Raw genomic sequence first — 26,801 nt, 5'->3', positions numbered from 1 at the left:
TTTTTCTTGTCTAATTGCTCTGGCTAGAACCTCCAACACAATGTTGAATAATAGTGGTGATAGTGGACATCCTTTTCTTGTTCCTGATCTTAGGGGGAAAGTTTTCAATTTTTCCCCATTGAGGATGATATTAGCTGTGGGTTTTTCATATATTCCCTCTATCATTTTAAGGAAATTCCCTTGTATTCCTATCTTTTGAAGTGTTTTCAACAGGAAAGGATGTTGAATCTTGTCAAATGCCTTCTCTGCATCAATTGAGATGATCATGTGATTTTTCTGCTTTGATTTGTTGATATGGTGTATTACATTAATTGATTTTCTTATGTTGAACCATCCTTGCATACCTGGGATGAATCCTACTTGGTCATGATGTATAATTCTTTTAATGTGTTGTTGGATACGATTTGCTAGAATTTTGTTGAGGATTTTTGCATGTATATTCATTAGAGGGATTGGTCTGTAGTTTTCTTTTTTGTAATATCTTTGCCTGGTTTTGGTATGAGGGTGATGTTGGCTTCATAGAATGAATTAGGTAGCTTTCCCTCCACTTTGATTTTTTTGAAGAGTTTGAGGAGAGTTGGTACTAATTCTTTCTGGAATGTTTGATAGAGTTCACCTGTGAAGCCGTCTGGTCCTGGACTTTTCTTTTTGGGAAGCTTTTGAATGACTGATTCAATTTCTTCACTTGTGATTGGTTTGTTGAGGTCATCTATTTCTTCTTGAGTCAAAGTTGGTTGTTCATGTCTTTCCAGGAACCCGTCCATTTCCTCTAAATTGTTGTATTTATTAGCATAAAGTTGTTCATAGTATCCTGTTATTACCTCCTTTATTTCTGTGAGGTCAGTGGTTATATCTCCTCTTCCATTTCTGATCTTATTTATTTGCATCCTCTCTCTTCTTCTTTTTGTCAATCTTGCTAAGGGCCCATCAATCTTATTGATTTTCTCATAGAACCAACTTCCGGTCTCATTGATTTTCTCTATTGTTTTCATGTTTTCAATTTCATTTATTTCTGCTCTAATCTTTGTTATTTCTTTCCTTTTGCTTGCTTTGGGGTTAGCTTGCTGTTCTTTCTCCAGTTCTTCCAAGTGGACATTTAATTCCTGAATTTTTGCCTTTTCTTCTTTTCTGATATAGGCATTTAGGGCAATAAATTTCCCTCTTAGCACTGCCTTTGCTGTGTCCCATAAGTTTTGATATGTTGTGTTTTCATTTTCATTCACCTCGAGGTATTTACTAATTTCTCTTGCAATTTCTTCTTTGACCCACTTGTTGTTTAAGAGTGTGTTGTTGAGCCTCCACGTATTTGTGAATTTTCTGGCACTCCGCCTATTATTGATTTCCAACTTCATTCCTTTATGATCTGAGAAAGTGTTGTGTATGATTTCAATCATTTTAAATTTGTTGAGACTTGCTTTGTGACCCAGCATATGGTCTATCTTTGAGAATGATTCATGAGCACTTGAGAAAAAGGTGTATCCTGCTGTTGTGGGGTGTAATGTCCTATAAATGTCTGTTAAGTCTAGCTCATTTATTGTAATATTCAAATTCTCTGTTTCTTTATTGATCCTCTGTCTAGATGTTCTGCCCATATATGAGAGTGGTGAATTGAAGTCTCCAACTATTATGGTATATGTGTCTATTTCCCTTTTCAGTGTTTGCAGTGTATTCCTCATGTATTTTGGGACATTCTGGTTCGGTGCGTAAATATTTATGAATGTTATGTCTTCTTGTTTAATTGGTCCTTTTATTAGTATATAGTGTCCTTCTTTGTCTCTTTTAACTGTTTTACATTTGAAGTCTAATTTGTTGGATATTAGTAGAGATACTCCTGCTCTTTTCTGGTTGTTATTTGCATCAAATATCTTTTCCCAACCTTTCACTTTCAACCTATGTTTATCTTTGGGTCTAAGATGTGTTTCCTCTAGACAGCATATAGAAGGATCCTGTTTTTTAATCCATTCTGCCAGTCTATGCCTTTTGATTGGGGAATTCAGTCCATTAACATTTAGTGTTATTACTGTTTGGATAATATTTTCCTCTACCATTTTGGCTTTTGTATTATATATATCATATCTGATTTTCCTTCTTTCTACACTCTTCTCCATACCTTTCTCTTCTGTCTTTTCGTATCTAACTCTAGTGCTCCCTTTAGTATTTCTTGCAGAGCTGGTCTCTTGGTCACAAATTCTCTCAGTGACTTTTTGTCTGAAAATGTTTTAATTTCTCCCTCATTTTTGAAGGACAATTTTGCTGGATGTAGGAGTCTTGGTTGGCAGTTTTTTCTTTTAGTAATTTAAATATATCATCCCACTGTCTTCTAGCTTCCATGGTTTCTGCTGAGAAATCTACATATAGTCTTATTGTGTTTCCCTTGTATGTGATGGATTGTTTTTCTCTTGCTGCTTTCAAGATCCTCTCTTTCTCTTTGCCCTCTGACATTCTAACTATTCAGTGTCTTGGAGAACACCTATTTGGGTCTATTCTCTTTGGGGTGCACTGCACTTCTTGGATCTGTAATTTTAGGTCTTTCATAAGAGTTGGGAAATTTTCACTGATAATTTCTTCCATTAGTTTTTCTCCTCCTTTTCCCTTCTCTTCTCCTTCTGGGACACCCACAACATGTATATTTGTCGCTTCATATTGTCGTTCAGTTCCCTGTACCCCTGCTCAAATTTTTCCATTCTTTTCCCTATAGTTTCTGTTTCTTTTTGGAATTCAGATGTTCCATCCTCCAAATCACTAATTCTATCTTCTGTCTCTTTAAATCTATCATTGTAGGTATCCATTGTTTTTTTCATCTTTTCTACTTTATCCTTCACTTCCATAAGTTCTGTGATTTGTTTTTTCAGTTTTTCTATTTCTTCTTTTTGTTCAGCCCATGTCTTCTTCATGTCCTCCCTCAAATTATCGATTTCGTTTTTGAAGAGGTTTTCCATTTCTGTTCGTATATTCAGCATTAGTTGTCTCAGCTCCTGTATCTCATTTGAACTATTGGTTTGTTCCTTTGACTGGGCCATATTTTCAATTTTCTGAGCGTGATCCGTTATCTTCTGCTGGCGTCTGGGCATTTAGTCAGATTTCCCTGGGTGTTGGACCCAAGAGGTTGAAAGATTTTTCTGTGAAATCTCTGGGTTCTGTTTTTCTTATCCTGCCCGGTAGGTGGCGCTCGTGGCACACGTTTGTGTGCGGGTTCCACCAGTAAAAGGTACTCTGGGTCCCTTAACTTTGGAAAACTCTCGCCATGGGGGAGGTTCGCCAGCTGAAGTGGCTTGGAAGAGTGCCAGCCGGCCCGGGGGTCCGAACGCGGGGAGGGTCGCTGGCCGCCGCAGCCCGGGAGAGCGCCCATCCGAATTTCCTAGTCGGCCCAGGGAGGGCGCCAGCTGCCGCATCCCGGTAGGGTGCACCGTTCCCAGCCGGACCGGGGAGTCACGTGTTTGGAAGGGACCCCCCCCGGTCACCGTTCTCCGCGGCCTGGGGATTTCCGATCCAATTCTCTCAGTTGGTCCGGGGGGCCGCGCGTGGTGGGGGTGCCAGCCGCCGTGGCTTGAGGGGACCGCCTGCCCAATTCTGCCAGCTGGCCCGGGAAGGAGGAGGGGAGGGACTCCGGCCACTTGCCGCCCTGCCCGGGGAAGCCCACGTCCCTCGGCGATCTCACCAGAGCGGGTTCTCACAGCCAGTCAGCCGTTCCAGGATGGGGTATGCTATCTTTTTGATCTCTGTCATGGTTCTGGGAGCTGTTCTGTATCGTTTCTACTCCCCTAGTAGCTGTTCTGGAGGAGGAAAGGTGATGATGGCAAGGCTGTCGAGCACGGTGGCGGAGGAGCCGGTAAAGGCGGAAGAGGGCACGGTGGTGGTTGGAGAGCCGCTGAAGTAGGAGGAGAAAGGGAAGGATAAGATGGTGGATGGAGTGCCACCAGAGCAGAAGGGGAAAGAGAAGGGCAAGATGGCGGCGGGAGCGCCGCCGGCAGAGAAAGAGGAAGAGGAGGGCTGGAAGGCGGCAGGAGCACCAGTGCAGAAGGGGGAAGAGGAGGGCTAGATGGTGGCGGGAGCGCCGCCAGCGGAGAAAGAGGAAGAGGAGGGCTGGATGGCAGCGGGAGCTCCAGCGGAGAAGGGGGAAGAGGAGGGCTAGATGGTGGCGGGAGCGCCGCCGGCGGAGAAAGAGGAAGAGGAGGGCTAGATGGCGGCGGGAGCGCTGCCGGCGGAGAAAGAGCCTGGTACCCTTTCTTGATAAAAATAATCAGAGAAAAAAGAATACAAGCAAACATATCACCATGATAAAGGATATTTACAAAGACTTACAGCTAACATGATACTCTGTGGTGAAGTCTGAAAGCTTTCCCTCTAAGATTAAGAACAAATCAAGAATGCCTGTTTTCACTACTTCTATTCAACATCATACTAGATGTTCTAACCAGAGCAATTAAGTGAGGAAAAGAAATGACATATCAATTGGAAGAGCAGAACTAAAACTATCTCTAATCACAGACACATGAGCTTTTATATGGAAAATCCCAAAGAATCCACAAGAAAACTGTTAGTGCTAATAAATTCCACAAAGTATTTGGGTACAATATCAACACACAAAAATCAGTTGTGTTTCTATATACCAGTAACAAGCAATCTGAAACAGAAATCAAAGAAAACAATTCCATTTATAATAATACCTAAAATGAATAACACATATAGGAATAAATTTAACTAATAATGTGTAGACTTTTATACACTGAAATTTATAAAATGTTGCTGAAAAGAAATTAAAGAAAACCTAAATAAATGGCAAGATATCCTGTGATGGCCATGGACTAAAGAACTTAAAATTGTTAAGATGTCAATACTACCCGAAGTGATCTGGAGATTCAACACAGTCCTTATCAAACCCCAGCTGCCTTTTTTTTTTTCAATACAAGAAAGCCGATCAACAAATACAATGTAATCATAAGGGGCCCCAAATAACCAAAACCACCTTGAAAAAGAGTAACAAAGTTGGACATCTCACACTTCCTAATTTCAAAACTTACTACAAAGCCAAAGTAATTAAATTAGTGTGGACAGACTTATGCTGCAATGAAACAAAATTTATAGAAAACTGATTTTTTTCTTTTTTTATTAATTAAAAAAAATTAACTATCACAACATTTAGAAATCATTCCATTCTACATATGCAATCAGTAATTCTTAATATCATCACATAGATGTATGATCATCATTTCTTAGTACATTTCCATTGATTTAGAAAAAGAAATAGTAAGACAACAAAAAAGAAATAAAATAATATAGAGAAAAAATAAAAATACAAAATACAAAAAATATATATAAAAAACAAACAAACAAAAAACTATAGCTCAGATGCAGCTTCATTCAGTGTAGAAAACTGATTTTGTACAAAGTTGTCAAGTACACTAAATGGAGAAGAGAAAAGTCTCTTCAACAAATGATGTTGGGAAAACTGGATATCTATATAAAAAATAATGAAGATGGACCTCCCCATTTCATATTATACACAAAAACCATATCAATGGCCTCAACATAAGAGCAAAAATGGATCAACAACATCAACATGAGTCAAAACCATAAAACTCTTAGAAGAAAATATAAGGGAAAATCTTCATGATCTTGGATTTGGTTATGATTTCTTAGATATAAAACCAAAAGACATGCAACAAAAGAAAAATCATATAAACTGGATCTCATCAAAATTAAAAACTTTTATGCATCGGAGGTCATTATCAAGAAAGTGTAAAGACAACTTAGAGTGGGGAAAAATAGTTGCAGATCTTATCTGATAAGGGATTAATCTCTAGAATATATTAAGAACTCTGACTCAAGAACAAAAAGACATATAACCCACTTAAACAATAGTAAAAGAACCCAAATAAACATTTTTCCTATGAAAATAAATAAATGGTTAATATGCACACAAAAAGATGCTCAACATCATTAGTCATCAGGGAAATGCTAATCAAAACTGCAACAAGATAACACTAGAATGGCTATTATTTTAAAAAAGGAAAATAAGAGTTGACAAGGATGCAGAAAAACAGGAAACTTCGCAGATGGCTGGTGGGAATGTTAAAAAGTGGAAAGCAGTTTGGCAGTTCCTCAGAAATTTAAACACAGAATTATGAATAACCTAGCAATTCCACTTCTACATATATGTCCAAAAGAATTGAAAGTAGGAACTCAAACAGATACTTATGAGCCAATGTTTAGAGAGCATCGTTAACAGCAACCAAAAGGTGGAAACAACCCAAGTATCTGTCGACACATAAGTTGATGAAGAAGATGTGGTATATACAATGAAATATCATTCAGTCATAAAATCTTAAAAGGAATAAAGTTCTGATACATGATACAGGGATGAACCTTGAAGATATCATATTGAGTGAAATATGCTGGACACAAAAAGACAAATATTGTATGATTCTACTTACATAAAATATTAAGAAAAAGCAAATTCACAGAGACAGAAAGTAGATTACAGGTTAGCAGGGGCCAGAGAGGAAGTGCAATGAGGAATTTTTGCTTAATAGGTAGAGTTTTGTTTGGTGTCTTGAAAAAGTTTTGGTAATGGATTGTGGTGAGTATAGCACAACTTTGTGGATGTAATTAATACCACTCAAGTATATACTTAAAAATGGCTAATATGGGAACTTTTGTATTATATATCTTATCACAATTAAAATCAAATTAATAAAATAAAATTTAAAATGAATGCCCTTCTATAAGCAATAAACCACGAGGATGTCTATTCTTGCCCCGGGTCCAGAGAGATGCACTCTGTACCCAGATTTAATCATCCAAGATTTAATCATGAGAGACAAAGAGAATTTAGTTGAACTCAGATAGCCTTAGTTCAGCATTCTAAAAGGAACTGTATACCCCAAAGGCGCAGGTTCTCCCTTACACTGAAAACAAACAAACTAGAGGAAAATGAAAGAATAGTATTTTACTACTAACATAATATTTCCCCCAATAATGTCCATTTCGTCCTCAGGTAAAACAAACCCAGAATCATTAATAGGAAAGAAAAATCCCTGCCGAATGAATGTCTTACCTAGAGCTGTAAAGAAAAGGATATACCCGTGAAAACATTAATTTAGTGGTGGAGAAAGACATAAACTAAAAAGTTACAAAATAAGGTGTTAATAGGTCATAGAAGGTACACAGAGAGCTAAGGCTGATGACTTCCAGGGAAATGGAAATTTAGCAAAGATTTATAAAGAAAAAAGGAGTATACAGAGTAGGGTTTGAATGATAAGTAAAAATTTTCCAGAGAGATGAGATGGAAAATAGTACACATGACCAAAGGAAAAGGATGTGCAAGAGAGCACCTTAAGATTAAAGGGATTTGCATTTTAGATTTCCCACCAAGGCATCTATCCAGGGAAGAAATGGTAAAACTGAATTAAAGCAGGGAAGTTAGGAGATTACTTCTATAATCTATATATGCTGAGAATCTTCAATAAAGCCATGAAACTGCGGGAGAAAAGAGCTTTGAAAGTCTCAATTTTTTGCATTTTAAAATCAAATTTAGTAATGAATTTATTTTTTATTCATACATCCTGTTATTAATTCATCAACAAATACTTATTTTAAAATAGAGGAGGAAACACTTTATTTTATTTGCCTTATTGCAATGGATATGATCTCCAGGTAAAGTGTTGAATAAAACTAAGATCACTGATAGAATTTTTTCAATCTCCTTAAATTGGAGAAGGAAATTTTACTACTAAATACAATCATGGGTTTAATTTTTCTCTAGTATTGTTTAATCAATTTATGGAAGTTCCCTTATTTCTTGTTTATTCATTTTTTGTTACTAATTAGAGGATACAGTTTATGAAATATTTTGCTGCATGTATTGAGGTGATCATATGCATTTTATGCTTTTTCTAATTTTATCTGTCAATACGCAGAATTACTTTACTTGATTTTCAAATGTTACACCAAACGTAAATTCCCAGAACAAACACACACACACAACAAAAATAGAAGGGAAAAGTCTGTATATAATAAAGTTTAACAACTACTACCCTTTAAAAATATATAATGAAGGCTTCTAGTTCAAAATAGATTATGTTATCTCTTAGCCTATCAATTCTAAGACTATATTAGGAAGATAGTAAAGAGAAAATAACAAGACTGAGAAAAGGACCATCATATATCTATAAAGGGAAAACTGATAAAGTGCTGCCAGCTTATGACACATAGCAGGATACATTTTGGAATATGAAGGAATATGAAGAAAATGTCACCAAGAATCCCAGAGAGCTTCTGAATTTGAAAGGAACATATTTTCAAGGGCAGGTGTGGCGTATTTCTCAGGGACTGGAGCCTAGCCATGCTTAAAATTTTTTAATGTTTCTCTCCCTCTCTAGGTTCACTCTCTGCCCCCCATATCTGTAACCTAGCTCACTGTTCCCTCCTTCCCCCTCTTGTCGTAGACCGCCCATTTCCATAGCCCACCACAAAACAACAGGCCTTCCTGTTATTCTCTATACTTCCGTATCCCCGAAACATACCCTTCTGCCTAGCAACTGCCGCTAAGCTTGTTTGAGTGGCTGCCTCCTCTTGACGTGTGCGCCCAAGACTCCACCCCTTCCCGAGAGTACTTAGGCCCCACGCTTACCCCGCTCTGGGTCGTCCGAGCCCCGGGGTCTTTGGACCCCAGACGTCTCACTCCTCGGGTTCCCGGGTGGCCCATCCCGGTGAGTAACAATAAAAGCTTTAACCCGTATCTGGCCTCAGTGAAGACTTTACTCGCGACCGCCGGCTGGGGAAAGCGCCGGCTGGGGAAAGCGCCGGCTTCAGCTTACCCAGGTTAATTCCCTGTGAGCTCGCCCCAAACCCACCCAGTGTACCGGTCGCGCGGCCCGGCTGAAGCTATCAGCGGCAGGCAGGAGTGAGAATCAGGGTAGTAACAGAAGATTTGTAAATGGAACAAATATTCTCAAACTCTATCTGCTCTACTGAAACAATGAATGCACAATGTAGATGTCTTGACACTCCATGCATAAAAAATAAAAAATTTAAGAGGCTTTTTCTCTAAGAACACTGAATGAACTATTGGGAAACTAAGGTAACTAGTGCAGAAGTTGGTGACTTACAGGAAACAGAGTAAACGTCACAACATTCAGCTATATAGGAAGGTGCAATGTTAATGAACTAAAGACCAACTTTTGGCTGCTCACTCTCACCCTAACAAAATGTCAAGTTATGACAAACAATGCTAATATCCAAAGTCAAACTCTCTATTAATTCTTAAAATATGAACAGGAAACCAAAAACCAACATAAATTTGAGGTAAAAAATAGACATAATCTGGGTCATGGAGGAAAAACTAAAAAAAATCCTAATTCACATCCTTAAGAAAACACTGTAAACATAAAACATGAGAAAGACATGATGCAACAAAAAATATCAGAGATTAAGATGTGATTAAATACAGGTAAATGGGTGGTTCAGTGGCAGAATGCAAGTCTTATATCCAAGCGACCCAGGTTTGATTCCCAAACCATACATGACAAAAAAAAAGATGGGGTTAAATAAACAATACCACAAGTAGGTAAATCAGGCAAATAATTGTGATGGTGATAAATAAATAAAGGTGAGGAAACATGACTGGACACAGCACAGAAGACTTAATTATGGTTTATTCTCTCTCTCTTTTTTTTTGTATGTTGTATGGTAGGGGTCATATTTCATTCTTTTCCACATGAGTGTCCCATTACTGCAGCACCATTTGTTAAATTTTTGTTTGTTTGTTTGCTTGTTTCTTTTTTTTGGGACGTTCATGGGCTGGGAATCAAACCCGGGTCTCCCACATGGCAGGTGTGAATTCTACCACTGAACTACCCTTGCACCCTAACATTATGGCTTATTCTATTTAATCATTTAATAAATTATATAACACAATTTGCCAGCAACTATTCTAAACACATTTCATATATAAACTTATTTGAACTCCCCCCAAATAATGTAAGTACCATTACTCTCTCATTTTATAGACAAAGAGAGGTTAAGTAACTTGATCAAAGTTTCACAGCTAGTAAGTCATGGAGTTTGGATTTGAAGTGAGCAGTCTGTCTCCACTGAAACCACTTCACAATGCTGCCTTTCCAGAACATAACCATGGCAATATAAAAGTAAATACAGATTGAAACCAAATTAGAAAGTGTATTAGTCAGGGGTCTCTAGAGAAACAGAATCAATAGGGAACACTCACAAATAAAAAATTTATAAAAGTCTCCCATGTGACCATGGGAACACAGAGTCCAAAATCTGCAGGGCAGGCTGTGAAGATGACAATTCTGATGGAGGGTCTGGACAAACCCCACAGAAGAGACTTGCCAGCCAAAGAAGGAAGAGAGCTTATCTCTTCTGAATCCTCCTTAAAAGGCTTCCGGTGATTAGATTAAGCGTCACTCATTGCAGAAGATGCTCCCCTTTGGCTGATTACAAATGGAATCAGCTGTGGATGCAGCTGACATAATCATGATTTAATTCTATGAAATGTCCTCATTGCAACAGACAGGCCAGGACTTGCCCAACCAGACAAACAGGTATCACCACTTGGCCAAGCTGACACATAAACCTGACCATGACAGTCCATCCGTTGTCCACTTGGCAGCTATACATGCCACCTTAAATCATACCTAATTTCTAAGTAAAAAACAATAAAACACACATTTTATCTTTCACCTAACAATACTCAACTGTCCTGCATATAACTGGAAAACATTAAATCTCTCCAGAACAGGGTATAAATCCTTGGGTAATACTCATTCTTAAACTTGATATCTTACAACTTAAATAGTATAACATGAACAAAACAGCATTACAGTCCTCATTTCTATAACTGATCACATGGTCGAAGTTCATATTTATCACTACTGTTCTAGTTTGCTAGCTGCTGGAATGCAACACACCAGAGACGGATTGACTTTTAATAAAAGGGGATTTATTTTGTTGGTTCTTCAGAGGAAAGGCAGCTAACTTTCCACTGAGGTTCTCTCTTATGTGGAAGGCACAAGATGGTCTCTGCTGGTCTTCTCTCCAAGCCCCTGGGTTCCAACAACTTTCCCCAGGGTGACTTCTTTCTGCATCTCCAAAGGCCCGGGCTGAGCTGCTAGTGCTGAGATGAGGAATGCCAAGCTGCTTAGCAGTGTTATGTTGCAATCTCTCATTTAATCCCCAGCCAATTAAGTCAAACGTCACTCATTGCAGCAGACACGCCTCCTAGCTGACTGCAGATGTAATTGGCAACAGATGAGGTTCACGTACCGTTGGCTTATGTCTGCAGCAACAAGACTAGGTATGCTCACCTGGCCAAGTTGACAACTGAATCTAACTAACACAACTACCTTCTTCAACTACCCATTTTATGCTTCCTTTACCCTCAGCAAGCACTTCAGCTGACCATGGTTCTTTGCCTGGTGGAGTGACCCAAACCTTCATTCCTGAAGTTTCAGACTCATTGGTAGTCCTGCCTGGATTGGGTTATTGCAGTTTTCCATTGAATTTAATCACAGGGCATGGCAGTACTAAAAGATGCCCTAGGGGATCTCCTATTATATTCCAAGAAAACTCTTCCTTACCTCCATTATGTAGTTGCAATCCTACTTCCTCCTGATAGTCAGGGTCAATCACCCCAGACAATAATGTAATCCCCTTCTTGGCTTGTTGATCCGGGGCATAAGTAGCCCGAAATGACCAGGTAGCAGTCTTAGATTCCAGTTCAATGGAATCATTGTTGTTTCTCCTGGTAGAAGCACTCCCCATTTTGGAACTAAACCCTGTAGACCAGCAGAGCTCAGGGCTGCAGGGCAGGAAGCAAAAAGTTTCCTAGTGGATCACTAGGGATAATAGTGAGTGGTACCACTCCCAATTCCACCCCTTGAAGGACAGTGGTGAGGGGAAATCCTCCCAGTGGGCAGAACTTCGAGCAGTGCACCTCGTTGTTCATTTTGCTTGGAAGGAGAACTGGCCAGAGGTGTATTTGTATACTGACTCATGGGCTGTTGCTAATGGTTTGGCTGGATGGTCAGGGACTTGGAAAGAGCATAATTGGAAAATTGGTGACAAAGAGGTCTGGGGAAGAAGTATGTGGAGAGATCTTTCTGAATCAGCTAAAAACATGAACATATTTGCATCCCATGTGAATATGCACCAGAGGGTGACTTCAGCAGAGGAAAGTTTTAATAATAATCAAGTAGATAAGATGACCCTTTTTGTGGATATCAGTCAGCCTCTTTCCCCAGCAACTCCTGTCATTGCCCAATGGGCTCATGAACAAAGTGGTCATGGTGGTAGGAATGGAGGTTATGCATGGGCTCAGCAACATGGACTTCCACTCACCAAGGATGACTTGGTTACAGATACTGGTGAGTGCCCAATCTGCCAGCAGCAGAGACCCACACTCAGCCCCCGATATGGCACCACTCCCCGAGGTGACCAGTCAGCTACATGGTGGCAGATTGATTATACTGGACCTCTCCCTTAATGGAAGGGGCAGTGGTTTGTTCTAACTGGAATAGATACATATTCTGGATATGGGTTTGCTTTTCCTGCATGCAATGCTTCTGCCCAAACTACCATTCATGGGCTTACAGAATGCCTTATCCACCATCATGGTATTCCACCCAGCATTGCTTCTGATCAAGGGACACATTTCACAGCAAATGAAGTATGGGAATGGGCACATGCTCATGGAATTCTCTGGTCTTAGCAGGTTCCCCATCATCCAGAAGCAGCTGGATTGATAGAATGGTGGAATGGCCTTTTGAAAACTCAATTACGGTGCCAACTAGGTGGCAATACCTTGAAGAGCTGGGGTAATGTTCTCCAGGAAGCTGTCTATGCTCTGAATCAGCGTCCGCTGTATGGTGCTGTTTCTCCCATAGCCAGGATCCATGGGTCCAGGAACCAAGGGGTGGACATGTGGTAGTTAGATTCAGTTGTCAACTTGACCAGGTGAAGATGCTTAGGGCTATTGCTGTGGACATGAGCCAAAGGCATGCGACCCTCATATGTTGCTGATTACATCTGCAGTCGGCTAGGAGGCACGCCTGCTGCAATGAATGATGTTTGACTTAATTGGCTGGTGCTTAAATGAGAGACTCAACATAGCACAGCCAAAGCAGCTTAGCATACCTCATCTCAGCACTCACAGCTCAGCTCAAGCCTTTGGAGATGCAGAAAGGGATCACCCCCGGGGAAAGTTGTTGAACCCAGAGGCCTGGAGAGAAGGCCAGCAGAGATCACCCTGTGCCTTCCCACATAAGAAAGAATCTCAATTGAAAGTTAGTTGCCTTTCCTCTGAAGAACTAACAGAATAAATCCCTTTTTATTAAAAGCCATTCTGTCTCTGGTGTGTTGCATTCCAGTAGCTAGCAAACTAGAACAGATTGGGAAGGGGGAAAGATAGGTGGAGTCATTTTTTGTTTGCTTGTTTATTTGCTTTATAAACAAAGCCTTAAGTGTCTTATTTAAAGTTGCAAAGTTAAACAATAACTAAACTGAAAATAATCATATACAAGGACAAGCAAAGAGGCATAACAAAATAAATGCTCAAGTACAGCAAGAAGTATATAGGTAAAGTTAATAAATCAGGAAACAATAGTATTATTAGACATATAGTATTATTTAAACAAATGGTAATAACTACAAGAGAAAGTAAAATTAAGAATCATTAAACATGGTTACCTCATAGGGATGAAATAAGGTTGGAGAAGGGTGGGATAGGCGACTACTGCTTTCTATTTTAAGGCCTTTTGTACTATTATGTTCTAAATTGGATGCTATGTTATTTTTATAACAAAGTTTAAAATATTTTGGCTTTGATTTAAACAATTAGGGGAGGCTTGGCAATCATTAATTGACTCCAAAGATTCCCTTATAGACCTAGGGCAGGAAAGATGTGCTTTTTTTCTGGAGGATGAGGGGTATTATTTATAATCAATGAGTAATGGCTACTGAAAACAGTTTTAAGAAGGCTTCTGAGGCTTTATCCTACAAGTACTACTATTCATTAAGGGCACAGAAGGTGAGAAATACTATTAGTGTGCTGCTGGCTTAGGGAGTAAAAAATTTTAAAAAGGCAATAAAGGTAGTGACTTCTCATACAATAAGTTAAAATATCTCTATATCTTTTCCTAAAACTCATACAGATCAATAAGGAGAGTATATAAAATCATCCATAGGTGATGCCCACAAGAAACTAGCACACTGAGAAGATTCCAAAGCTTAAGTTCTGCAAAAGTAAGGTAATAACTAAAAATTGCCAGACTCAGCACTAGGACTAACAGCAGAAATCAGCTGGGTAGGGGACTACCTGAAAGGAAAGTTTAGTGGGCTCTAGAGGAGATAGAATATCTTTAACTTAAACTGGGGCTTACTTAACACATACCTTCTGCTCGAAGAAGGTTCCATACTGAATGGGAAACACTGACAACAGAGATGAGGTCAGCTGGACCAGCGTAACATAACACTAATTACTGGAAAATACAAAGGAAGGGGAATAATACTCCAAAGACAGAAGCACCTTGAAAGCCAGAGGCATGCTCTGAAGACTTATATGGGTAAGGGAAAAAGAAATCAGCTGACAATAAAGGCTCTACTGAGATAGGAAAGTATCAAAGAAATCAGAAGAAGCTTACAAAAACATATTATTCCTTAATTCTTTGTTTCTTGAAACAATACTTAGTGTTTGAACTAAGAAACCAAGTAAGCCACCCTCCATCTCCCATTGGATAAATCACTTACTATTAGTGGCTCAGGAAAACCCAATACAAATGAACATAAACAACAACAATAACAATAAAACAGTAATGAGCACACATGCAAAATTACTATAAGAGGGAAAAAAAACATAAAATGAAAAAACAAATCCAGCCACAAAGCAAAAGAAAACTGTAGACTTCTGGTTTCCAGGCCAACATGCTAAAGAATTTGGAAGTTATCACTCCCATCTTCACAGAAATAGAAAAAGCTAAAAACTGAAATTAAACAATACTTCTTAAATTCATCATAAATGAAATCACAAGACAGACTACCACCCTAAAACCTAGAGAGAGAGAGAAAAAGAGAACCATAGCACATTGAGAGAAGAAAACATCACTGGAGCCAGCAACAGGTAGGAATACTTAAAGAGTATTGACTAATTGCTGAAAACTAAGCCTGGACTAGCTTGAGAGATAAGAACTCCTAAAAGGTCCAACTGTTGGGGGTCTCTCACAGGAACCCTACCAAGTTCTCACTGTGAAGATCAGAGAAAAACTCCCCCGAGTTTCAAGTAAGGTGAAGGGGAAACTGAGCATCTGAAATACTCTCAGTGGCATAATACAAGAGCAACAAAGAAAACTCAGTAGCATTTTTATACACTAGTAATGAGCAATCTGAGGAGGATATCAGGGAAAAATTCCATTTACAATCACAACTAAAAGAATCAAATATCTAGGAATAAATTTAACCAAAGATGTAAAGGACTTGTATCCAGAAAACTACAAAACATGCTAAAAGAAATCAAAGAGGACCTAAGTAAATGGAAGGGCTTTCCATGTTCATGGATTAGAAGACTAGATATCATTAAGATGTCTATTCTACCTAAAACAATTTACAGATACAACAGAATTCCAATCAAAATTCTAATAGCTGGGTGGGCCATGGTGGCTCAGTGGCAGAGTTCTCACTGCCATGCCGGAGACCCGGGTTCGATTCCTGGTGCCTGTCCATATGAAAAAAAAAATTCCAATATCCAATAAAATACAGAGGCGGGCAAGACGGCAGCTTAGTGAGATGTGGAATTTAGTTCATCCTCCAGAGCAGCTACTAAATAGCCAGGAATAGTACAGAACAAATGCTGGAGCTACATCAGTAACTGGACACACAGCCTATACCAGTCCGGACAAGGTGGACCCCACAAAGAACTGTGAATCTCCAAAACCACAGAGACTGGCATCCTGCCCCATGGGCACAGTGGAATGTTGAAAGGAAACAGACTTTACTAGCAGCAAGGATTTAGTTCAACCAAGCTCCTACTCTGGAATTCATTAACAAATTCTGACTACTGAAAATAGGCCCCCAGCACAGATAAACCCAGAATAAGCACTAAAAGTACTACAAGTTTTTGCCATGGCAGAAAGGGGGTGGGGCTGATGGATAAAAAGAAAAAATACAGAAGCTTTTTGAGTTGAAGAGCATAAAATACTGGAAAAGGGCCATACCCCAAGAAAAGGGGGTACACAGAACCTAGAGATACAAGGATCATGTACCAACTTAAGCTCTTGATTGAAAAACTTGAGGAACAGGGGTCCTGCTCTGAAAAGGCTTTTTTTTTTCTATTCCTTAGTCGCTGGTTATATAGAACCGGAAGCCTTCTCAGGCTCCACCACTGCCCCAGGCAAGGGTGGAATTATGCTTGTCTCAGAGACAAAGTAACTAAGAGGAAAGGTGGGACCCTCCCACCCTAAGAGAAAGGTGGGGCCCAGCTCAACTGGAATCCCTCCTTCAAGGAATTGAGGCCCCAGGGAATGGAAAACTGAACAAATTAATGCCAACATACAACTTCACTTCTGTTTCAACTATGCCCCTAGCAGGGAGAGTCTTCTAAAATGAAAGGCATACATCATTTTACCCTGGTGGGAAGCCACAGGCAGACAAGCACCACATCCTGGGCAGGATAGGAAAAATACAGTCTAGAGGCTTCATACGAAAGTCAGACAACCTGCTGGGTCTCACATTCAAAAATTCTTTCCTCTTAAATGGAGGCCAGTCTGGTCTGGATAATCTGACTGGGGTCTATAATACCTGAGGAGATGCTGTTCAAAAAAAAAAAAAAAAAGCTCCATATACACAGGGAAAGAAACAGAAAACAAGAACTGAAAAATTCTGATTAGTTAAACAGAGCCTATGCTAGATCTAGAATAAGTTGAAATGAATGTCAGAGAACAAAGTCGTTGCCAAGAAAATCCTAGGTAAAAGACTGAAAACAACCTCCAGAATAAACTAATTAAGGAAATTAAATGTTCAGATGCCAGCAAAAAATGAGTCATACTAGGAAAATCAAAGATATGGCCCAGTTAAAGGAAAAAAAAACAGCAATTCAAATGAGGTACAGGAGTTGAAACAACTAATTCAGGATGTTCAAACACATGCAAAATCTCATCAAAAATCAAATCAAGGACTTGAGAAAGGATATAAAGAAGATACTGGGCAAACAAAAAGAAGAAATCGAAAGTTTGATAAAACAAATCACAGAACTTACTGGAATGAAAGGCACAATAGAAGAGATGAAAAAAAGCAATGGAAACCTGCAACAATAGATTTGAAGAAGGAGAACAAAAGATTAGTGAACTAGAGGACTAGACATCTGAAATCCAACACACAAAAGAAAATATTGGGAAAAGAATGGAAAAATATGAGCAGGGTCTCAGGGAATTGAATGACAACATGAAGCATACAAATACACATGCTGTGGGTGTCCCAGAAAAAGAAGAAAAGTGAAAAGGAGGACAAGACTAATGGAAGAAATAAATCACTAAAAATTTCTCATCTCTTATGAAAGACATAAAATTACAGACCCAAGAAGTACAGCATATTCCAAACAGAAGGAATGGATCCAAACAGACATACTGCAAGGCACTTACTAATCACATTGTCAAATGTCAAAGAGAAAAAGAGAATTTTGAAAGCAGCAAAAGAAAAGCAATCTATCACATACAAGAGAAGCCCAATGTGTTAGTTAGATTCAGTTGTCAACTCGGCTAGGTAAGCATACCTAGTCTCGTTGCTGCGGACATAAGCCAACGGTACGTGAACCTCATCTGTTGCCAATTACATCTGCAGTCGGTTAGGAGGTGTGTCTGCTGCAATGAGTGATGTTTGACTTAACTGGCTGGTGCTTAAATGAGAGAATGCAATGTAGCACAGCCTAAGAAGCTCGGCGTTCCTCATCTCAGCACTTGCAGCTCAGCCTAAGCCTTTGGAGATGCAGAAAGAAGTCACCCTGGGGAAAGTTGTTGGAATCCAGGGGCCTGGAGAGAAGACCAGCAGAGACCATCTTGTGCCTTCCACATAAGAGAGAACCTCAGTAGAAAATTAGCTGCCTTTCCTCTGAAGAATTAACAAAATAAATCCCCTTTTATTAAAAGCCAATCCATCTCTGGTGGGTTGCATTCTGGCAGCTAGCAAACTAGAACACCCAATAAGACAATGTGTGGACTTCTCAGCAGAAATCATTGAGGCGAGAAGGCAGTGGTATGATACATTTAAGAATCTAAAGGGAAAACCTGCTAACCAAGAATTCTATACCCAGCAAAACTGTCCTTCAAAAATGAGGGGGAAATTAAAATATTTTCAGACAAAAAGTTACTGAGAGAATTTGTGACCAAGAGACCAGCTCTGCAAGAAATACTAAAGGGAGAACTACAGGCAGGTGGGAAGTCTGGAGAAGAATGTAGAAAGCAAGACTATCAGTAAAAGTAAAAGGAGAAAAAAAAAAGTAGATATGCACCAATTTGAAAGGACTATGTACTCTAGAAAAGCTGATATCTGCTGAGAAGTCCACACATTGTCTTATTGGGCTTCTCTTGTATGTGATAGATTGCTTTTCTTTTGCTGCTTTCTAGGACTATATACCCTAGAAAAGCCAGGTTTTAAACCTGATCCATCTTGTGGAGGCAAACGTTCATTTTAATCTCTATTCAGCATTGCAGGTTGAAAACTTGATTAGATTCTTTCCATGGAGATGTGGCATGCCGAACTGTGGGTTTTAACCTTTGATTAGAGGGAGATGTAACTCCACCCATTCCAGGTGGTTCTTGATTAGTTTACTGGACTCCTTTACAAGAAACATTTTGGAGAGAGCCTCAAAATCATGAGACCACTAGCAGCCAGAGACCTTTGGAGATGAAGAAGGAAAATGCCCCAGGGGGGAGCTTCATGAAACAAGAAGCCTGGAGAGAAAGCTATCAGATATTGCCATGTTCACCATGAGCCTCTCCAATTGAGAAAGAAACCCTTAACTTCATAGGCCTTCTTGAACCAAGGTATCTTTCCCTAGATACCTAGATTGGACATTTCTATAGACTTGCTTTAAATTTGGACATTTTCACAGGCTTAGAACTATAAATTTGCAACTGAAATTCTCCCTTTTAAAAAGCCATTCTGTTTCCGGTATATTGCATTCTGGCAGTTAACAAACTAGAACAGATTTTGGTACTGGAGAAGTGGAGTGCTGCTGAAGTTTGCAAAAACCAAATATGTTAGAACAGTTTTTTAAATGGATAAAGGAAAGATTCTGGAAGAAATGTGAGGTGCTTGATAGAGAAAGCCTAGAATGCTTTGAAGAGATTGCTGTTAGAAATGTGGACTCTAAAGATATCTCTGACGAGGCTCTAGACAGAAATGAGGCATGTGTGCTGATTTGAAAAGGTTTACGTACCCTAGAAAAGCCATGTTTTAATCCTAATTAACCTTGTGGGAGCAACAGTTTCTTCTAATCCCTATTCAGTTTTGTATGTTGGAAAACTTAAATTAGCTTATCTCCATGGAGATATGATTCAATCAAGGGTGGGTATGATTGAGAGATACATTAGGGGGAGCTACATCTCTACCCACTCCAGGCGGGCCTTGATTGGCTTTACTGGAATCTTTAACAGAAGAAGCACTTTGGAAAAAAGCTAGAGAACAAGAGAGAAAGCCATGAGATTCTGAAAAAGTAGACAGTGTTGCAGAACCACAAAGCAGAGTCCACCAGCCAGCAACTTTTGGAGAAGAAGAAGGAAAATGCCTCCCAGGGAGCTTCATGATACATGAGGCCTGGAGAGAAAGCCAACAGATGCCACCATGTTCACCATGTGCCCTTCCAGCTGAGGGAGAAACACTGAACATCATTGCCCTTCTTGAACCAAGGTATCTTTTCCTGGATGCCTTAGATTGGACATTTCTATGGACCTGTTTTAACTGGGACATTTTCTCAGCCCTAGAACTATAAACTAGCAACTTATCAAATTCCCCTTTTTAAAAGCCATTCCATTTCTGGTATATTGCATTCCAGCAGCTAGCAAACTAGAACGATTTTGGTACCAGAGGAGTGGGGTACTGCTACAGTTTACAAATACCAAACTGGAATGGCTTTTCAAATGGGTAAGGAGAAGATTCTGGGAGAGTTCTGAGAAGATTGATAGAGAAGGCCTAAAGTGCTTTGAAGAGACTGTTGTTAGAAATGTGGACTCTAAAGATACCTCTAATGAGGCTCTAGGCAGAGATGAGGTATGTGTTATTGCAAACTGGGAAGGGAGGCAATACTTGCTTTAAAATGACAGATAATCTGGAAAAATTGACTGATGGCTTTGGCTGCAAGGCAGATTTTAAAAGTCATAAACTTAGATATTCAGCAGAAGAAATCTCCAAATTAAATGTGGAAAGTGCACCTTGGTTTCTCCTCAAAGATTATAGTGAATTGCGACAGGAAAGAGATAAGCTGAGAACTGAACTCTTGGGTACAAAGAAGCCAGAAGTTGATGTTCTGGAAAATTCTGGGCTTCCACGAAGGGACACCTCCGAGAAAAGTGTCCCACATGAGGATCTGGCCAAATGTGGAACTAGTAAGCCATTTCAGAGAAAGCAAAGATCAGACAGGGAGTTATCCAAGAAGGATATGTGGACTCCTGATGGGCATGATCCAAGGCTACTGCTTAGAACCCAATGAGAGGGTTCAGGATCTATATGCAGAGACCCATTGCCATTCAGAACTAATAGGGACAGAGAAGGGACACAATGGAGGAAAAATAACTTAAGAGTAGGAACCATGGAGGTTGAGGTCTGAAGACAAAAAGCCTCGGGCTAGGAGAATGGACCCACCCAAGCACATGGAGAGGGTGAGTTTGCCCAAAGGCAGAGAATGGGCCTTCCACCTCATTGCAGTGGAAGAATCATGCTGCCTCAGGCCTTGGAGAGGGTGCAACAATCCCTTGGAGTTTGGGGAGACCCTGGCTGCCACCACATGGAAGGGTTGAACATGTGCCCCACATGGCAGAGAGCCCAGGTGCAGCCCCAATCCTTGGAGAGAGTGGAGCCAAGAAAAAGGTGATCTCCTCAATGTCCCCCAAGGTTGCATTCAGAAAGAAGCAGGCCTCTCTGTAGGCCCTTGTAAAAGGTGGGATTGCTGCTTTCTAAAGCCACTAAGATAAATGACTCTCAGACTGAAATCTAATGGACTTTGCCCTGCAGGTTTTCTAAACTGCTTGGGTCCAGTGACCCCTGTGTTCCTTCCTCCCTATGGAAATGGGTATATGTCTCCTGTGACTGTTTGTCTTTTGTATGTTGGCAGCAAATAGCTTGTTTTGAGTTTTACAGGTCCAGAGCCAGAGGAGAATGTTGCCTTAGGACAGACCTTGCCTCTAACAGACTTTGTATTGGCTTTAACCTATTCGTATTGTTACTGAAATGGTTTAGGGCTTTTGTGATATTGTGATGAAGTGAATGTATTTTGTATATGGGAAAAACCTGTCTTTTTACAGTCCAGAGAGTAGAATGTGCTGGTTTGAAAGGATTATGTACCCAAGAAAAGCCATGTTTTAATCTTGAACCATCCCATATATTAAGCAACCACTCCCCATTCTCTAGCTTTATGATATATCCTGGTAACTTATATTCTGTGTCTAATGACTATGAGTATTATAATTAGTTCATATCAGTAAGATCACACAATATTTGTCCTTTTGTGTCTGACTTATTTCACCTAACATAATGTCCGCAAGGATCATCCATGTTGTTGCGTGCTTCAAGACTTCATTCCTTCCTACCACTGAATAATATGCCATCATGTGTATATACCACATTCTGTTTAACCATTCATCTATTGCTGGACACCTGGGTTGTTTCCATCTTTTGGCAACTGTGAATAATAATGCCACCTCTGCTTTTTAAATTAATTTATCTTTTTGTTGATGAGTTATAGGAGTTCTTGATACATTCTCGATATTAAACCCTTATCAGATATATATGATTTACCAATATTTTCTCTCATTCTGTAGGTTTTCTTTTCACTTTTTTTTTTTGGTTGTTGTTTTTCTTGTGATATATTATATATTCACATACCATACAATCATCCAAAGAATACAATTACTGGTTCAAGTATCATCATATAGCTGGGCACTCATCATCACAATAGATTTTTGAGCATTTTCATTTAAAATAAAAATAAAGGTAAAAAAATAATACCCAAAACGTCCCAGTGCCCCCACACCCCCCTACTGTTCATTTATTTTTGGTCTATTTTTTTTTTTACTTATCTGTCCATACACTGGACAAAGGGAATATTGGTACAAGGTTTTCACAATCACATGGACACACCTTAAAACCTCTGTAGTTATTCAGTCATCTTCAAGAATCAAGGCTATTGGATTACAGTTCAACAGTTTTAGGTAACTTCCTCCAACAGACAAAAAACTGAAAAGGAACATCTATATATTGCATAAGAATAACCTCCAGAATGAGCTCTCAACTCTATTTGAAATCTCTCAGCCACTGAAACTTTATTTTGTTTCCTTTCTCTTCCCCTTTTGGTCAAGAATGCTTTCTCAGTCCCATGATGCTGGGGCCAAGCTAATCCCCCAGAGTCATGCCCCACATTGCCAGGGAAAGTTACATTCCTGGATGTCATGTCCCATGTAGGAAGGAGGGCAGTGAGTTCATCTGCCGAAGTGGTTTAAAGGGAGAGTCCAATATCTGAGCCACAAAAGAAGGTCTCTGAAGGCATAATCATAAATAGGCTTAGCTTCTTCTCTGCAGGAATAATTTTAATAAGGGCAAGCCCCAAGATTGAAGGCCTGGTCAATTAACTTCGCAGCCCCCAATGCTTGCAAGAATATCAGAAATTCCCCAGTTTAATATTCCCACTTTTCCCCCCAATCCCTCACGGGGACTTTGCAAATAATTTTTAATCTTCTGTCCAGATTATTTCTGGGATGTATCAAGGCATCACACCAACCTGTACAAACTAACAAAATCTGACTCCCTATTCAAGGTTCCATGCAATTATGTTGTTTGAATAAGCTGGCCATACACGTTAAATTAGTGTGCTACCGAAAATATAAATTTTGTACCAAATAAACATCTCTCTCTTTGGTCTCATAAAAGCTAAAGTTTTAAAATACAGTCAACATAACCCTTTACCCTTTAATCTGATTTACTTTCTAATTCTGATCACTTTCTAACTTTTTTAACAGTAGCTGTGTGAGATAATGCTGCAGAACACTAGCTTTGCAGTCTCAGGTGTCACACAAATACCCAAAGTTTCGGAGAATGACCAGGTTATACACAAAGACGGTAGCATCCCAGAATTTAGAAATAACAGTTACAACTCTGGATTAGATGTAACTGCTGTAAGAGCTTGCAATCTAGGAACTTTTACAATATATGGCCAACTGATTTTTGACAAAGCTACCAATTCCACTCAATTGGGATATCCATTTGTACAAGAACAAAGGAGGACCCTTATCTCACACCATATACAAAAATTAACTGAAAATGGATCAAAGGCCTAAATCTAAGAACCAGGAGACTGTAAAACACCTAGAAGAAAATGTGGGATCTTGTGTAAGGCAAAGGTTTCATAGACTTTACACCCAAAGCACAAGCAACAAAAGAAAATATAGATAAATGGGACCTCATCAAAATTAAAAACTTTTGTGCCTCAAGGTACTTCGTCACAAAAGTAAAAAGACAACTTACACAGTGGGAGAAAATATTTAGAAACCATATATCCAATAAGGGTTTAACATCCAGAATATATAAAGAAATCCTACAACTCAACAATAAAAAGACAAAAACAACCCAATTTCAAAAAGAAGCAAAAGACCTGAGTAGACATTTCTCAAAAAAGCATATATTAATGGCTAAAATGCCTATCAAACCCACAATCATCATTTCACACCTACCAGAATGGCTACTATTTAAAAGACAGAAAATTACAAGAGTTGAAGAGGATGTGGAAAATAGGAACACTCATTCATTGCTAGTGGGAATGTAAAATGGTGCAGCTAATGTAGAAGATAGTTGGGCAGTTCCTCAGGAAGCTAAGTATAGAATTGCCACATGGCCAGGCAATCCTACTACTGGGTATACACCCAGAAGAACTGAGGCAGGGACTCAAATAGACATGGGCACACCGATATTCACAGCAGCATTATTCACAATGGCCAAAAGATGGAAGCAACTCAAGCGTCCATCAACCGATGAATGGATAATTAAAATGTGGTATATATACACAATGCAGTGAAGTCCTGGTACTTGCAACAATGTAGATGAACTTTAAAGACATTATGCTGAGTGAAATAAGCCAGACACAAAATGACAAGTGTTGTATGGTTTCAATGATACGAACTAATTACAATAAGCAAAGTCACAGATTTTGAATCTGGAATATAGGTTATCAGGGATGGACAGTGGATAGAAAACGGAGATTTAATGCTTAATTTGTACAGAATTTCTAATCAGGTTTATTATAAAGTTTTAGATAGGGATCATGGTGATGATAGCACACCACTGAGTATTATTAACAGTACTGAATTATGTATGTGAATGTTGTTAAAAAGAGAAATTTTAGGTCATATATAGACTAGAACAGAAACTAAAAGATAAAACATAGAACTGTATAGCACAGTGAATCCTACTGTAAATGATGGACTAGATTGAATAGTGCAAGTAGAAAATGTTATTTCATGAATTATTAACAAATGCACACTAATACAGGGTGTTAATAATAGGGTAGAATATGTTAAAAAAAAAAAAAACCTAATGTAAACTATGGGCTACAGTTAATAGTACAATATTAAAGTTCTCATCATTTTTAACAACAGTAGCACACTAATAAAAAGTGTCAACAATGGGGTGGGGGTAATACGTGAATACTATATTTTTCACATGATTTTTCTGTAAACTTACAACTTCTCTAATTTAAAAAATTTTTTTTAAAACTTTAGAGTGCACTTTTGAAACATGGGCAAAAGACATGAAAAAGCATTTCACAGGTGAAATGCAGATTGCTAATTAATCTAATTAGTAATCAGAGATATACAAATTAAAATCATGATGAGATGTTACATTGCCAACAATGAAAAAAGACTCAGGGTTGGTGAGAATATATAACAATGAAGACCCTTATTCCTTGCTGGTGAGAATTTTAACTAGCACAACCACTTTGGAAAACAATTTTGTATTACCTAGAAGGGATGAAGATGTACATGTAATATAAACTAGCAAATCTACTACTAGAAATATATCCTGGAGAACATACACGTGTGTTAGGAGAAATTTCAAGAATGGCAGAAATATCATTATCATACCAAAATATTCAGAACTTCCTAAATAATCATTGCTGGAAAACACATAAGCAAGTCCTAGAGAAATATAGAGAGTCTGCCTCAATTTGTAGAAAGTTCAAAATCAAGCGTTGGAAAAGTCTATATATGAAAAAAATCACAATAGACAAACTCAAGATAACCTCTAGGGGGGCAGAACAGGAAATGCAACAGAGGAAATCTTCAAAGGTTACGAATTATTTCTTAAACTACATAGTGAGTAAAAGGCAATCTGTTTAATTATTATTGATTATGTTTGTAAATATGCATAATATATATTCATCATGTATATTTTACAAAAAATAAAAGTAATTTTAAAGCTCACCTTATTTGTATATTCTAATACACCTATGAAACTTGTGCATTAATACACCTATTTCCTGGCAAGAATATTTATAAAAAAAACTCTTAAAATTTAATGAATTTTCATTTAAATGCTATAAGATTTTTAAAAGAATAAAATTCACATGTATAGTTATAATGACTGATTTTCTTACTAGACGTGGACTTGCCTTTTAAAGAACACGTTCCTCCTTCTTTCATCTGAATCTGGAAGAAAACCAAAATTTTAACAATTTCAAAACACACACATTAATATCCACTTACATCTGCCCTATTTCAATATTTTTATTTATAATTCAGAAAGGATAGTTTTAAATCACACCAATTCATTGTATAATATTCTTCCTTTAGATTATTTTAATGCAACAAAGATGATATAAATCCATGAAGACAAGCTACCTGATAACAAACAAAAAGATGAAATGATTGGTGTAGAAACGTAGGCAACAGAGTACACATTACGGATAAATGAATTACTGCAAATCGGAAAGGCTTATGTTAATCATAGTAAACGGAGTTGAACAAAAACAAAGATATTAAGGCAATTTCAGAACTTATTCAATGTCATCCTCTTCTAACTTTTTAAGTTGGAAACCACCATATTTGTTTTCAAATATGACAGTTTTTAGAAGTTTTTAAAAGTTTTTTAAAGTTCTTGAGGGTATAAATTTTCTGTAGAATACAACATTGGTTTTGGTCTTTATTTTTTTTATATAATTCATAACTTACTTCCATTTCCTTTCTTTGCCTTTTCTTTCTTTTTTAATTCATAGTATTTCTGAGTTTCAACAAAGCTGATATTTTTTGTTGATTTCTATACATTTCATACTTACCATTTATGTAGAATTATTTCATTTTTTTCCCCACCTTGTTCAGGTTTTATAATGTGACATCCCACTCCTATCAAATGTTAAGCTCTTCCATTTATCTCCATTTCTCTAGTAACTGTCTTCCCAATGTTAGCAATCATATTTAAACTTTATTACACTTCTACATTGAAAGTAAATAATTAAAATGAGTGCAGCAAAATGGCAGGTTACAAGATCAACACTCAAAAATCTGTAGTGTTTCTATACACAAGTAAGGAAGATT

The 26,801-nt window shown here is 38.5% G+C and overlaps 1 protein-coding gene across 3 annotated transcripts in view; it reads right to left on the bottom strand.

Annotated features, from left to right (window-relative positions):
* REDIC1 (regulator of DNA class I crossover intermediates 1) overlaps nt 1-26,801 on the bottom strand; it is a 173,993-nt gene that overhangs the window by 19,167 nt on the left and 128,025 nt on the right. For 2 of the 3 annotated variants that reach the window (XM_077170525.1, XM_077170527.1), the window contains one exon: nt 25,880-25,916. The exons of the other annotated variant lie outside the window; for it this stretch is intronic. In XM_077170525.1, coding sequence (XP_077026640.1) covers nt 25,880-25,916 — 37 coding nt within the window. The remainder of the gene's footprint in view (nt 1-25,879; nt 25,917-26,801) is intronic. 3 annotated transcript variants of the gene reach the window in all.

This window comes from Tamandua tetradactyla, chromosome 7 (genome assembly GCF_023851605.1).
Source record: "Tamandua tetradactyla isolate mTamTet1 chromosome 7, mTamTet1.pri, whole genome shotgun sequence".
In the NCBI taxonomy this organism is placed as follows: Eukaryota; Metazoa; Chordata; class Mammalia; order Pilosa; family Myrmecophagidae; genus Tamandua; species Tamandua tetradactyla.
Note: the sequence above shows the minus strand (reverse complement) of the source record. Positions and strands in the feature narration are given on the sequence as shown.